The following is a 16276-nucleotide window of genomic DNA, read 5'->3' as shown; positions in this document are numbered from 1 at the left end:
GCACCTATTTTCTATGTTTCTAACTGCAGATGCTGATTTATACCAAAGATAGACACAAAGTGTTGGAAGGCACAAAATGTCTGCAGAAGGGTCCTGACCCAAAACGTCACCCGTCCTTTTTCCTCCTGGGATGTGGGCTTGACCTGAAGAGATACTCCAGCACTTTGTGTCTATCTCTAGGCAAACTTGTAATGTTTGCAGTATTATCTTGTTCAGGTTATAACACAAAGGGATAATTTAAGAGGCATCTAAGAGATATTTGAGTGGTGTTTAAGACATTTTTGGAAAAGCACATGGATATGCATGGAATGGACGGATATGGATCATGTACAGACAGATAAGTCTCCTCAATGAAAGGCTATTCAGCCTCAAATAGATGCTTGCTGGTAATTAATCTGCCTCGTAATGATCCTTGGAGCTGAGGTTCGCGTTGGAGCTTCAACTCTTGGACCAAGATGGTGCTTATACTAAATGTTGATTCAGCTCAAAACTCCACTTTGGTTATCCTGGAAACTGCAGCAACCAAAGCTGCCGACGCCAAATGTTCTACCTATAGCTTTAAGATTTGGCTTGAAACTTACCAATTTAGTGCTCTGTCCCCACCTGTGATTTGCCTCACACTCCTCTTCATAAACCTCAAAGGAAGCCTAATTAACAAAGTGTCCTCTTCCATTTCTGTATTTTTCAGTTTTATTCAATACACTGCTCCACAATTTCAGATCACACCATCTGGTTTCCATCTCATGCATCTTCATTTGTCCTATTATCAACATTTGCTTTGCATTATCATCACTTTTGAGGTTTAATCTCTCCTACCTTAACCCTTATTACAAACTTTATTAGTGTTATTTGCTCTCACCCCTTCCAGTTTCTGCATTTACTTAATATTTGTTCCACTTCTATCTTTTCTGACCTAAAATGCTTATTTTGTTGCTTTCAACACAGATGCCACCTGACATGTTTAAAACATTTCAGACGCTACTTCCAACAACCTGAGTGCATTTTGCTAGACACAGCAATGATCAATGAGACTGCCTTAAAGTAGAGTTTAAATAATGGAGCCAACAGTCATACTGTCCTGTGCCCACAACTGCACTGCTTAACACTAGGAACTGCAGATGCTGGTTTTCAAAAAAAGACACAAAGTGCTGGAGTAACTCAGGCAGCATCTCTGAATAAGTCTGAAAATAGATCGGTCTGAAGAATGATCCCGACCCAAAAGGTCACCTATCCTTGTTCTCAAAGATGCTGCCTGACCAGCTAAGTTAATTCAGCACTTTATGTCTTGCACTGAATTTGAGTCAGTTCCATAATTGAGATGATTGTTGGCTCATCTACCAAACAAGAAAGGCTCAAATTTCCTATTTTCCCTCCCAGGCTCATGCAGACGAACAGCAGTCTATATCTATTTTTAAGTTGGGTCAGTCATTTGTCCTTAAATTGTACAAGGACGAACGCATAATGCCAAGGATTTACAAAAGGTAATACTGTATGATAACTAGGAGCACCTAAGTCCGATCTATGACACTCGAGAAGGAAAAGATAATCTCCTTGGATCTAATTCCCAGAAAACTAATTGTATGGAGAGCACCATTAGATTCCCAATGTTGGAATACGTGATTGCAGATCCACTTCTGTGACCAGCACACAATTTTCAGTCTCGTGCCCACAAACCCACCCTGATTCTTTGACTGTCGACCAGCATGGATTTACGAAGGGGAAATCATGCTTGACTCATTTTCTGGAATTTTTTGAAGATGTAACTAGGAAAATGGTCAAGGGAGAGCCAGTGGATGTAGTATACCTGGACTTTCAGAAAACATTTGATAAGGTCCCACATAGGAAATGTGGGCAAAATTAGGGCACATGGCATTGGGGGTAGAGTGCTAACATGGATAGAGAAGTGGTTGGCAGACAGGAAACAAACAGTAGGGATTAACGGGTCCCTTTCAGAGGATGGCCTACTCCTGCACCTATTGTCTATTGTCTATTCTCTATTGACCTATACAGGGATGAATTAACATTGACCAATTAACATACCAACTGGACCATCTATGGGATGTGGTAGCAAATTGGATGATTTAGAGAAAATACAATGATCAGTCCTCACCCAACACATCACATGTCCATTCTCTCCACAGATTATGCCTGACCTATTGAGTTCCTCCAGCACTCAAATTCAGTGTACTAACTTAGCTGGTCAAGCAGCATCTTTGAGAACATGGATAGGTGACCTTTTGGGTCGGGATCATTCTTCAGAACGATTTATTTTCAGACCTATCTAGAGATGCTGACTGACCCGCTGAGTTACTCCAAAATTGTGTGTCTTTTGTAAACCAGCGTCTGCAGTTCCTAGTGTTTTTCTCAAAATTCCAGCATCTGTAGTTCCTTGTGTCTCAAAAATACAACGTGATATTGCTAGAGAGAGTGCAGGGGACTTTTACAAGGAAGGTGGCAGGGAATTAAAATTGTAAATGTAAAGTGAAATGGGTAAGCTGGGTGGTTTTTGTAAAGAACAATAAAGGCTGGGGGTGTCTTGGTTGGTTGAGATGTTTACTAGGTCCTTGTTATTTACTGATGCTCTCCGCAGAAGCATGTTCTCTGTGAGGTCAGGGTCGGGAATGCGGGGAGGTTTGTGAAAAGAGATGTCGTCTGAACTGTAATCTGGATGTGCGGCCAGGATTGTGCTGGGTGAGCAAGCAAGCCAGGGTCAAGGTTGGGAGCACCACGGTCTAGGAGTCCAAGTGGGCTAGTCACCAGCGTCAGGATCTGCAGTGCTTTTATGTTTCAGCTTATTTTGATGAGCTAGTACAGGGCAGCACAGTGACACAGCTAGTAGAGCTGCAACCTCACAGTTCCAGAGACCCAGATTCAATCCTGACCTTGGGTGCTGCCTGTGTGGAGTTTGCTTGTTCACCCTGTGACCGTGTGGGTTCCTCCCGGGTGCTCCGTCTTCCTCCTGCATCTGAAAGACATGTGGGTTTGTCGGTCAACTGGCCCGCTGTAAATTGCCCTAATGTGCAGGGTGCAGATGTGAAAATGGGATAACATTGAACTAGTATGAATGGGCGATAGTTGGTTGGTGTGACCAAACAGCCTGTTTCCATGCTGTATTTCTAAACTAAACTAAACTAAACATGCAGGCTGGAACTTGCATGGAAATTTTATCTACGGAAATGTTAACTGCCGTATGTCCGAGCCCTTATCCTCTGCAAATAACAAGGACTTTGTCTCCAAGATTATGAGGACCACACTGGAGTAGCAGACTGGATAAAGTAATTGGAAAATATCTACTTCCATTAAACTAGAAGCCAAAAGTCAGGGGCATAGATTTAAAACAAAGATTAGAGAGCAGGGGAGGAGAAAAAACGTTTACACAGAGAGTGATGAGGACAAAAACTCCCATCACTTAAAAAGTGCCTCGATGGCATTTGAGAAGGTGCTAAATATGAATGAATGAATTAATTAATTAATTAATATGTTTATGAATAAGTTTATTGGCCAAGTATGTACACATGCAAGGAATTTGCCTTGGTGCTCCGCTCACAAGTAACAACACCACATACAGTAAACCATTAAGAATAAAGCATAAAACACCCAGATTATGACACAGAACATAGAACAGTACAAGAACAGGCGCTTTGATACACAATGTCTGTGCCAAACATGATGCGAAGACCAATTCCTATTTACATGCACATAATCCACGTCCCTCCATTCCCTGCATATCCATATATCTATGCAAAAGTCTCTTAAAGACTTAAAAGTCATTATTGTATCAGCCTCAACCACCACACCTGACAGTGTGTTCCAGGCACGTTCCTCCATGTAAAAAATCTACCCCGCACATCTCCTTTAAATTTTGCCCCTCTCACCTTTAAGGTGTGCCCTCTAGTATTTGATTTTTCCATCTTGGGCAAAAGGTTCTGACTATCTTTCTTATCTATGCCTCTCATTGGAATTGCCCTGCTTTTTATGGACTGTGCGTAATGGAGAGTTTGACTAATTTGCTCTAAATTGAGAGATCCATGATGACGCACAAGCCATGCGACACTTTGTGTGCTGGTCACAGAAGTGGATCTGCAATCACGCATTACAATCACTCCACTCTTTTAAAACTCTACTCCAACAGCAGCATTTCCCTTTATCATTCATCTGAACACTATGAGTGGCTTGATTGGAATCATGTATGTTTTTTCCGCTGACTGGTTAGCGCGCAACAAAGACTTTTCAGTACAGGTGACCATAAACTAGACTAAACGCAAGCATTCAGCAGTTCTGCCGGGGTTGTATAAAGAGCACTCAGCCATTTCTTGATAACACGTGGAATGAAGTTGAAAACTGTCTTCTATGATGGTGGGATGTTAGGAGTGGACTGAGATAATTGAGTAGGCCTTGTCATTTACACTCAAGCTCTGCTGCAACAGCATCGAGAATGGGATGTTCATTAAACCTCCTCTTCCCATTAATTAACTATCGTTCATGTGTATTGAAGGAACAGTCCATAGTTACAAATAAGTTACTTGAATGTCGTCTCAAATCCTTCCTAAAATCATTGCTTTGTGGCCAAATTCCTCCTGTAACAGTGTTCAGTACTTGCATTATAATATTCAATCATCATTTAGTTTAATTTCTGTGCTATTTTTTGCCAGGACTAGCATTTTTTTTCACCTTTATTGAAATGACTGATGGAAAGTGAACATGACTTTCATTTAAATAAAGCGAATGCCCTCTAAAACTCTCAATTATCTTGTGTTTTACTCATTCCCAGCTCTGTCTACTTCCATATGTGTGATTTTTAATAATTCAGAAGCAAAAATTAGAATTATGTGTAAACGAGGACTATTACATTTCAATTCTGGAATAAAAGTGTAATTTATTTTTAATGTGTCCCCTCAGTAATTACATCACAAAATGACCTGTGCGTTACAACCATTCATGTTATGGAAATTTGCCCTTATGGAATTCACAAACCATGACCCAAAAATGTGAAGTACGGCAATAAAATTGGAATTTCTGAAAATAAAGTGCTGCCGGGAATGGTGGTGGAGGCAGATACAATTGTGACAATGAAGAGATTTTTTGATAAGCACATGAATATGAAGGGATATGGATTATGTGCAGGCAGATAAATTGTTCTTGGCGTCATGTTCGGCACGGGCATTGTGGGCCTGTTCCTGTGCTCTACTCTTCTATATTCTATGAATCCTGACAATAGACAATAGGCCATTTGGCCCTTCGAGCCAGCACCACCATTCAATGTGATCATGGCTGATCATCCACAATCAGTACCCCGTTCCTGCCTTCTCCCCATATCCCCTGACACCGCTATTTTTAAGAGCCCTATCGAGCTCTCTCTTGAAAGCATCCAGAGAACCTGCCTCCACTGCCCTCTGAGGCAGAGAATTCCACAGACTCACCACTCTCTGTGAGAAAAAGTGTTTCCTCGCCTCCGTTCTAAATGGCTTACTCCTTATTCCTAAACTGTGGCCCCTGGTTATGGACTCCCCAACATCGGGAACATGTTTCCTGCCTCTAGCGTGTCCAAGCCCTTATACAATCTTATATGTTTCAATGAGATCTCCTCTCATCCTTCTAAACTCCAGAGTGTACAAGCCCAGCTGCTCCATTCTCTCAGCATATGATAGTCCCGCCATCCCGGGAATTAACCTTGCAAACCTACGCTGCACTCCCTCAATAGCAAGAATGTCCTTCCTCAAATTAGGGGACCAAAACTAGGTGTGGTCTCACTAGCACCCTGTACAACTGCAGAAGGACCTCTTTGCTCCTATACTTAACTCCTCTTGTTATGAAGGCCAACATGCCATTCGCTTTCTTCACTGCCTGCTGTACCTGCATGCTTACCTTCATAGACTGATGTACAAGGACCCCCAGATCCCGTTGTACTTCCCCTTTTCCCAACTTGACGCAATTTAGATAGTAATCTGCCTTCCTGTTTTTGCTACCAAAGTGGATAACCTCACATTTATCCGCATTAAACTTAATCTGCCATGCATCTGCCCACTCCCCCAACCTGTCCAAGTCACCCTGCATTCTCATAGTATCCTCCTCACAGTTCACACTGCCACCCAGGTTTGTGTCATCTGCAAATTTGCTAATGGTACTTTGAATCCCTTCATCCAAATCATTGATGTATATTGTAAATAGCTGCGGTCCCAGCACCGAGCCTTGCGGTACCCCACTAGTCCCCGTTTTCTCTCTCCCACCTTTCTTAAAAAGTGGGATAACATTAGCTACCCTCCAATCCACAGGAACTGATCCTGAGTCTATAGAACATTGGAAAATTATCACCAATGCATCCACAATTTCTAGAGCCACTTCCTTAAGTACCCTGGGGTGCAGACCATCAGGCCCTGGGGATTTATCAGCCTTCAGTCCCATCAGTCTATCCAACACCATTTCCTCCCTAATATGGATTTCCTTCAGTTCCTCCGTCACCCCAGATCCTCTGGCCACTTTCATATATTGTTTTAAGAAATAATCTGTACAGTTGAATTCCTTTAATATCCTTAGTTCTTTCCAGTGGGATTTACCTGACTAAACTGCTGCTGAAATCAAGCTGTAAAATTGCTTTGTAAATCATTTTGATGGGATAGCCAATTGGTTTAGAACATAACTGGACCAAGATCTGATAGGAATAAAAGGATCATTGAGAATATTCTGTTTGGAGGAATGACAAAGTTCATATGGTCCTGGATTACTTGGATACACAAACCTTTGGAAAAATTATATGTACAGGATTACAACAGCCATTTATTCCTCACTTCGAGCGATTTTGTGGATATGCTGATGAAGTTTGATTTAGAGTTTGGTTTAGAGATACAAACCATGATAGTGGTGTTTAAGAGGATTTTGGATAGGCACATGGAAGTGCAGGGAAGAGAGGGATATGGATGATGTACAGGCAGACGAGATCAGCTTAAATCAGCATCATTTCAGTGCAAACATTGTTCCTGTGCTGTACTGTTCTATGTTTCATGGAAACAGTAACTTTGGATTACCTTCCCAATTTAAAATCTTTACAGGCGTAATGGAATGTGTTGACAAGATTAATAGTCATAGATTATTTCCATTTCAAAATGGTAAGTTTAAGATGAAAAGAATCAATGTGGCTGTGGAGTGAATGTAATAGCGTTCAAATGGCATTCAATCAAGAGAATGATTGAAGCAGACTCCCCAAATTAATAAAGTAAAGAACATTTTAGAATGGTATATTGAATCATAATGAAGTGAGATAATAATGTGGTGCAAGTTACAAGACATTTGAACTGATACATGGATAGGAATGGTTTAGAGGGATCTGGGTCAAATGTGGGCAGATGGGACTCATGTAGATGAGGCATCTTCGTCAGCATGGGTTGTTTCCATGCTCAATGGCTCTATGACTAAATGTGGTGAACAAATTGTTTATATGTATACACATATAAATCAGGAGCATGAATGGGCCACAGCCCCTCGAGCCTCCTCTGCTGTTCACCAAAATCATGGCTGATCTGATTGTAGCCGCAGTTCCACCCTCTCCCCTGGTCTATCAAGTATTGATTTGCCTCTCCTCTCACAATGTTATGATTTGTGCATTTTCCAACAAAGAATGTGGGCAAAGGCTTGTAAGGGAGTAGAACTGTACCGGTGATCGACTATGTGACTTGCTGCTGTTTGCTTCATTCACTTGCAACCTGGTGGTGATTGGAAACCTACCATGAAGGGAACGATGGGACAAGGCTGCACCTGATCTGTATCTTAAGAAACTGGTCCGGTCACAGATCCTTCCTTGGATACTTGTTGGGCTTTTAATGATTAAATTTGGACAATAACCTTTGAAGTAACTAATGCCCGAATTGCTTTATTATTGTAATACTAGGAATTCAATGTCACAGTATCTGAAACAGCTGGATGCTCAAAGAAAAAGTACTTTTCTCTAATCTCTTTTAAAGCATATGGTGGCTGAAATGAAATTCAGCTACTTATATGTGGGATTATCTGACAGAATTGACCCTGAGTGGGGATTTGGATGAGGAGGTAATTACGTCAATTGTGCTATTGGTTATGCAATGTCTGTTCTGCTGCATCTGATAGAAGGCGCAATGGGTATAAAGGTTGTGAGATCCAGCATTGCCACAGAATGTAAGGAGGGTGCCATCAAAAGACAGGCAGACGCACAGAACATCGTCACAACTGCTCCACGCTATCTTCAGATTCCAGAACTGGACAATGGTGAGAGATGGTGTTCACTTATATGCAAAATCTCAATGAAGTGAAAGTCTTGTGCAGTAGTAGTAGCATTAGGCTTATTTTGTATTTTATGATGCACTTACATTACATAGAAAACTGTAAGATATTACGGTAGTGGCATGTAGATAGAAACAAACACAGGTTTCAGTCAAGCATTGGCCAGTGTGGGTCTTCTATATATTACAAAGGTACACTGCGCACACTCACACACATATTCACGACACTAACGTATGAATATATCACATGTTACAAATCACCTCACCTGGTACTCAGTTATTAAGGATACAGTTACCATTATATACACTACACTACAAACACTAATAACAATTTTACAAAGAAGGCATTTCAATAAGGCATTAGACATGTTTTGCATTTAATGATATACTTAAACAAATGATCCTTTGACATAGAAAACTAATAAGACTTTTCCATAGAAGATATTTTAATTGTTACTGATATTCTGCACTACATTATGCCCTCTGTGCTATATTCTGCACTCTGTATCTCCCCCTTTGTTCTATCTATTGCACAAGTCTGAATTGATTATATCTAAGGCATAATTGATCTGTTTAAATAGCATGCAAAACAAAGCTTTTCACTGTAGCTTTGTAGCTTTTCATTGTAAATGTGATAATAATGCACCTAAACCTAAACCTGATACATTGGAAGCATTTATGCAAACCTAATTGTTATATTTAACTACAGTTTAATTTTCGTTAAAAGCCTTCTCACTGCTCAGTCACAAAGCTACAGGTTCAAAGCCCAGCATAGATTTCAACATGAAGGCTGATATATCTGTGGAATATGAGAGTGGGCACTGTCTTGCAAATCAGTAACCAAAACACAGCCAATTAAAATCTAAAAGCTGCAGATGCCAGAAATATGAAATTAAAACTGTTGGAAATACTCACTACGTCAGTCAGCCTCTGTGGAAAAAGAAACACCCTTACAGATGCTGAGTGCATCCAGCATTTTCTGGGTTTTTTTTGTGTAAAATTCAGCTGATCTGTGTTTATGCTGCAGAACTACTGAAGGAAGAAAGGGAATCACTAAGCCAACATCCCACTCGCAATCAAAACCATTCTCGTTCTTTGTTTAAACAAAACACAAAGTGGGTGGCACAGAGGTTCTGCTGGTACAGCCTCACAGCTCATATAGAGGTGTATAAAATCATGAGCGGAATGGTGAATGCAAGTTTTTTTACCCAGAATCATAGGGCAGAAGAGATAGGTTTAAGGTGAAAGGGGAATGATTTAATAGAAACCCGAGGGGTAACTTTTTCAAACAGAGAAGGTGGGTTCATAGAACGAGCTGCCAGTTGATGTAGTTGAGACAGGTACAATAACAACATTTAAAAGACACTTGAATGGGTACGCGGATAGGAAAGGTTTAGAGCTATATGGGCCAAATGCATGCAGGTGGGACTATGTAAATGGGGCATCATGGTCAGCATGGAAGAGTTGGGCCGGAGAGCCTGTTTCTGTGCTGGATGACTCTATGACTCTAGCGGTATGGACAGTTTAGGTTGATTTCATCATGAGACAAAATATTAGTGGTAATTATATATAATGGTTGGCCTTTATGTTTCAGTCTGTTTACAAGATGCTTGATTGCATGAAGTGTGGCGGTCTGGTTCTGATTGTTCTTCTCGTGATGAAGCACAGCTTTAATTCCTTTCCTGAGGTGGAGGCTGCAGCTGGAGGTGAGATTCACACATTGCCAGTGGTTGTTTCAGGGTGGCACTCTGGCACAGCTGTAGAGTTGCTGCCTTACAATGCCAGGGACCCGGGCTTGATCCTGACTGCAGGTGCTGTCTGTACGGAGTTTGCACGCTCTCCCTATGACAGCATGGGTTTCCTCCGGGTGCTCCGATTTCCTCCCAGACTCCAAAGAAATATAGGTTTGTAGGTTAAATGGCTTCAGGAATATTGTAAAAGTGTCCTTAGTGCGTAGACAGTGCAAGTACGGCGTGGACTTGGTGGGCTGAATGGCATGTTTGTGCACTATATCTCTAAAGTCTAAAGTAAAAATTAGCATCTGTAGAAGCATGAGTTGAAAACAAAGGATAGAGAGCCAGCAGAGATAAAAACACTGTCGCTGTTACAACCTGGTTCTCAGGAGATAAATCATTGTCTTGGAATTTGCTGGGAAATGTTCTTTCCCCAGTTACACTGTAAAGACCCATCAAGTTTGGGATTCATGTGTCACCGTTGAAGTCCCGACAAAGTCATATCAGTCCCGATCGTGACATAATAGCAGAATTAGGCCATTCAGCCCATCATGTCTACTCTGCCATTCAATCGTGGCTGATCTATTTTTCCCTTTCAACCCCATTGTCCTGCCTTCTCCCTGTAACCTTTGATGCCCTTCCTAATCAAGAACCTATCGTTTTCAGCTTTAAAAATATCCACTGACTTGGACTCTGCAGCCACAGATTCACCACCCTCTGGATAAAAACATTTCTCCTCCTGTATAAAGCCCCCTTATTTAAATTTGGGTATGTAGTAAAGCTGGGAGAGCTACCCTTACAAGGCTGATTAAAACAGCCTGACAAACTCATGGGACCACAACTGTACTCAGTTGGAAGTGAATAGTTCGGGAAGTCCTCAACGTATCACTGAACAAGAGAAAGCTGCAGAATGGAAACATGGCCCTTCGGCCCACCGAGTCCATGCCGACCGTAGATCAGTTATTGACGGCGGTTCTATGTTATCCCACTTTCTCACACTGGGTAAATTTACAGAGGGCCAATTAACCACAAACCCGCACGACTTTTGCAATGTGGGAGGAAACCCACACGATCACAGGGTGAACATGCAAACTCCACACAGAGTTCAGCATCAAGCCCAGGTGTCTGATGCTGTTAGTTACAGCTCTACCAGCTTCGCCATAGTGTTGTCTTCTGAACCTCATAAAATCTTCAGGTTAAAACATGGTCAAAATACAGGGTGCTGCTGCTACGACTTGTAGCGCTCCCTCTGCTGAAGACTGAACACCCCACCCCCTAGACATGGGCACTGAATGTGCTCAGAGTGAGGTCAATGCTGAAGAACAGCTCAGCAGCACCACCAGGAGGTAGAGGTAGGTATAGCAGCAGAGGGAAGATGTCTGGGGGAAGTGTCACTGATAGTTGGGGGGAATGAAGGCAACAAAGGCAGCCATTGGATCTACTGAGTCCACTTAAGAATAACAGTCAGAGGTTGAGGGGAGACTTGACAGAAGTACATAAAATTATGAGAGGCAAAGATAGGGTAGAGTCAGAACCTTTCTCTCAGGGTGGAAAAAAATCAAATAGAGTATAGCTTCGTGAGAGCACTTTGTATCTTTCGTTATTATTCATGATTGTTTAACAAGCTTTCATGGGATAGGATGCCAAAAGAATAGCGTGGCTTGTTATTGTCTTGGACATGACCATAACCAATTTGGTTTAGTGTAGTTTAGAGATACAGCATGGATAGCCCCCCTGCCCACCAACTCCGCGCCGACCAGCGATCCCTGTACATTAGCAATATCCTACACACTAGGGACAATGCACAATCTTTACCAAACCCAATTAACCTACAAACCTGTACATCCTTGGAGAGTGGGAGGATACTGGAGCACCCGGAGAAAACCCGCACATGGGGAGAACATACAAACTCTGTATAGACAGCTGTCAGGATGGAACCCGGGTCTCTGGCGTTGTAAGGCAACAACTCGACCGCTGTGTCACGTGCCGCCCACGTGTTTCATCTGACAGTAACTTAGGCCAGTCAGATCATGTTGTTTGTAGTGAAAGTTTTTATAGGTTGTGTTAAATCCAGGATCTGGAATGTTGATCCAAATTTGTCCTTTCTTCCCAAAGGATGCCCGGACTGCAGGCTGAAGGAGAACAGCCGGTTCTCAAGGCCAGGGATACCCATTTTCCAGTGTAAAGGCTGTTGCTTTTCCCGTGCTTATCCCACACCAATGAGGTCCAAGAAAACAATGCTGGTTCCCAAGAACATCACTTCAGAGGCTACATGCTGCGTGGCAAAATTATTTTCCAGGGTAAGAGTTTTGGAGGAAATAGAAAAATAGAAATAGAAAACCTGATTCAAGAAAAGAATTTGGCAGTGAGACTGAAAATGTAGCCCATTCTTTCACCCAAACAAATGGAGCACCTGCTAAAATAATGAAATACGTTTCAGGGATAGTATTGCCAGCACCTATTCAAAGTTTAGTATCTAGAAAGGTGTTGGATTTACAAAGGGTACTGTTAGCTTTCTGTAGGAAAAGGTCCAGCTGGAGAGCACAGGAAAGGTTTCGAGAGACATGGGCCAAACGTGGGCAGGTGGGTACACAAAAAAGCTGGAGAAACTCAGCGGGTGCAGCAGCATCTATGGAGCGAAGGAAATAGGCAACGTTTCGGGCCGAAACCCTTCTTCAGACTGAAGTAGGCCGCCTGAGTTTCTCCAGCTTTTTTGTGTACCTTCGATTCTCCAGCATCTGCAGTTCCTTCTTAAACAGTGGGCAGGTGGGACTAGTGTAGATGATGCAGTTTGGTCGGCATGGGCAAGTTGGGGTGAAGGGCCTTTTTCCTTGCTGTACGACTCAATGACTATGAACTGGGTCTTAGGGGAGTCAAGAAGTTTGGACTTAAGAGATGCAGCGAGGGCGGCCCTTTGACCCACTGAGTCCGCACCGACCAGCGATCGCCCTGTACACTAACACTATCCTACATGCTAGTAACAATTTTTACAACTTACTGAAAGTCAATTAACCTACAAACCTATACGCCTTTAGAATGTGGGAGGAAACCGGAGCGCTCACAGAAAACCCACGCAGTCACAGGGAGAACGTACACACTCTGTATCGACAGCACCCATAGTCAGGATCAAACCCGGGTCTCTGGTGCAGTGAGACAGCAACTCTGCCACTGTGCTGCCCTAAAGTTAGATTGGTTGTGGTGCTCCAGGGGATGTGGGTGGGTATTTGGAATGAGCTGCCAGAGCGGGTAGTTGAGGCAGGTACCTTGACAACATTTTAAAGACATTTGGATGGGTACATGGACTGGATAGGTTTAGAGGGATATGGGCTGAGTGCAGGCAGGTGGGACTAGTGTATATGGGACATCTTGGATGGCATGGACAAGTTGAGGCCGAAGAACCTTGTAGACATAATAGTACCAGAATGTTGATGTCCCTCATGCAATTGGTAATGGAAGTTGCCAACTTCAGTGATGCTTAAATAGGCATGGAGAGAGATGAAAATGATTTTCTCACATCTTTCATTCGACTTAGAATAATTTGCAGAAGACCAATAATGGGACCATCATGGTTAGGAATGATTAGCGGCAGGGGGAGTTTCTTAATTCCTGTAAGCCAGCTCCCTGTATCCCTGCTCTGCCCAACCTGCTGTCTTTTGTACCTGCAAGAGACTTTGCTATAATTGCCTCAGTGCTGTTTATTAACTTCAGGCTGTTAATGACTCTAATAGACTTGCCAGTGGGAATTCCTTTGTATGTGAGCTGCCCCAGGGAGAAGGTAGACCTCAGAAGAGATACTAACCAGATTAAGCTGCATCATAGCCGGTTCTGTCAACACCTCAGGGTATGGTTACTTCGTGAAACTATTTTTTTTTAGATGCTGGAAATAGAAACATAGAAACATAGAAAATAGGTGCAGGAGTGGGCCATTCAGCCTTGCGAGCCAGCACCGCCATTCAATATGATCATGGCTGATCATCCAAAAATCAGTACCCCGTCCTTTGATTCCATTAGCCCTAAGAGCTAAATCTAGCTTTCTCTTGAAAACATCCAGCGAATTGGCCTCCCCTGCATTCTGTGACAGAGAATTCCACAGATTCACAACTCTCTGGCAGAAAAAGTTTTTCCTCATCTCAGTCCTAAAATACCTACCCCTTATTCTTCCCTTAATCTGCAATAAAGACAGAATTATCTGGAAACACTCATCAGTTTGGGCAGCATCTGTGTAAAGAGACACAGAATTATCATTGCAGGTTAAAGACCCTTCATCAGAACCATGTAGGAAGGAACTACAGATGCTGGTTTACCGAAGATAGACAGAAAATGCTGGAGTAATTCAGTGGGTCAGGCAGCATCTCTGGAAAAACGGAACAGGTGACGTTTCGGGTTGGAACCCTTCGTAAGTCTGAAGAAGGGTTCCGACCCGAAACGTCACCTGTTCCTTTTCTCCGGAGATGCTGCCTAAGTCGCTTAGTTACTCCAGCACTTTGTGTCTGCCTTTGTAATAAACCATCATCTGCAGTTCTTTGTTGCTGCAGTGAAAAACTTTGTTTTGCATGCTATCCAGTCAGATCAGATAATACTATACATAAATACAACCAAGTCAATTCAAGTATAATAGAAAGAGCAAAGGGGAAGATACAGGATGCAGAATATACAGGATGCAGTTCTCAGCATTGTAGCGCATCAGTTCCAGAGACAAATCCAATGTCTGCAATGGAGTAGAGGTGAATCAGACAGTCCCCTAGCTTGGGGAAGGGCTTTTCAGAAGCTTGATAACAGAGGGGAAGAAGCTGTTCCTGAGTCTGGTGGTGCGCACATTCAAACTTCTGTACATTCTGCCGAACCGGAGCAGGGAGGAGAAAGAATGACCGGAACGGGATGTCTTTGATAATTTGGCTGCTTTTCCGAGGCAGTGTGAAGTGGAGATGGAGTTAAGGATCTTGCCATTAATTGTTTATTGTGTGTTGTGAACCTTTTGAGCAATACCTAGTTTTGACTCCCCTCATAGCTTGGTGAGTGTGCAGAGTATCATTGAAGCTCATCAATCAAGGGGTGCTCAGGTCTTTCTCAAATCTAGATGGTAGGGAAGGTGCAGATATCTTCAGAGTGCATGTATTCACGTGTGGACAGTAGTGACCAGATTGTCTGGGCAACACAGTGGAGCAGAGGTGGCACAATGGTGCCGCTGGTAGAGCTGCTGCTACACAGCAGCAGAGACACAGGTTCGATCCTGACAATGGGTGCTGCCTGTTTAATTTGTAAGTTCTCCCCATGACCTGCGTGGCTTTTCTCTGGGTGCTACGGTTTCCTCCCACACTCCCACAAGCCTTTCTTGACGTCCACTGAGTGAGGGCTATATTTATGTAGTGATGTTTGTATTTAACCTATGAACTACTGTTGCTTGTTATACTATTCTTACACCAATGTAAAGCACTTTGGACAACGAGAGTTGTTTTTTAAATGTGCTATATAAATAAAAGTGACTTGACTTGACGTCTCCAAAAACATACAGGTTTGTAGACTAATTGGCTTGGTAAAATAGTAAATTGTCCCCAGCGCGTGAAGGATGGTATTAGTCAGCAGGGATCGATGGTCAATGCGGACTTGGTCGGCGGAGGGGCCTGTTTCTGCTCTATATCTCTAAACTGGACTAAAATAAACTAAAAGGATCTGGAGGTTTTAAGGTTAATTGGCCTCTGTAAATGTCCCCTGTAGAAACTAGGATGTCACAGAACTAGTGTGAATGGTTAATTGATGGTTGGCATGGACTCAGTGGGCTGATGCTTAGTTTAGTTTAGAAACAGCGTTCGGGAAGACCAGGCCCATTTGAGCCCCACCAAGTCCGCACACTAACAGCAGCATCCTGCACAATTTAAACACGCCGTACTATAATTCACTAGAGGACAATTTTATAACGAACACCCAAGACCAATAATCTACGACCTGTACTAACGAACCTGGTCCGGCTTTTCAGTCGTGGTGGGGAAAGCAGCCCAACTCGAAGATCTGGGAAGAAAAGAACCCACCATCACGTCACGGGTGGACGAGGAGAACGTTATAAACTCACATACAGACAGCACCGTAGTCGTCCGTTTGTACACGGTAAAATGGTACGGAGCTGCAAAGCGCGCTGTAAGTGACAGCAACTCTTTGATTTTTTCTTTTCTAGTGAGACGGGATAGTCAGAGGTTATGGGACAGGAGAAGGCAGGGAAGCATGAGGTAGGGATTAGGGAGCAGTGGATAGCATCCGCCATGATTGAATATGGTGCGAGTAGTAGACTTGATTTGGCCA

At 42.8% G+C, this 16276-nt stretch overlaps 1 protein-coding gene across 1 annotated transcript; it reads left to right on the top strand.

Moving 5' to 3' along the window:
* Nucleotides 1-9570: 9570 nt before the first annotated feature.
* LOC129699870 (uncharacterized) lies at nt 9571-15217 on the top strand. Its single transcript, XM_055640010.1, has 2 exons — nt 9571-10149; nt 12001-15217. Exons 1-2 carry the CDS (start codon nt 9835-9837, stop codon nt 12310-12312), a joined length of 627 nt encoding a protein of 208 aa, XP_055495985.1. The 5' UTR covers nt 9571-9834; the 3' UTR covers nt 12313-15217.
* Nucleotides 15218-16276: the final 1059 nt, after the last annotated feature.

The sequence above is a fragment of the Leucoraja erinacea genome, chromosome 8 (genome assembly GCF_028641065.1).
Source record: "Leucoraja erinacea ecotype New England chromosome 8, Leri_hhj_1, whole genome shotgun sequence".
Lineage (NCBI taxonomy): Eukaryota > Metazoa > Chordata > Chondrichthyes > Rajiformes > Rajidae > Leucoraja > Leucoraja erinaceus.
This window is presented reverse-complemented; position numbering and strand designations above follow the sequence as displayed.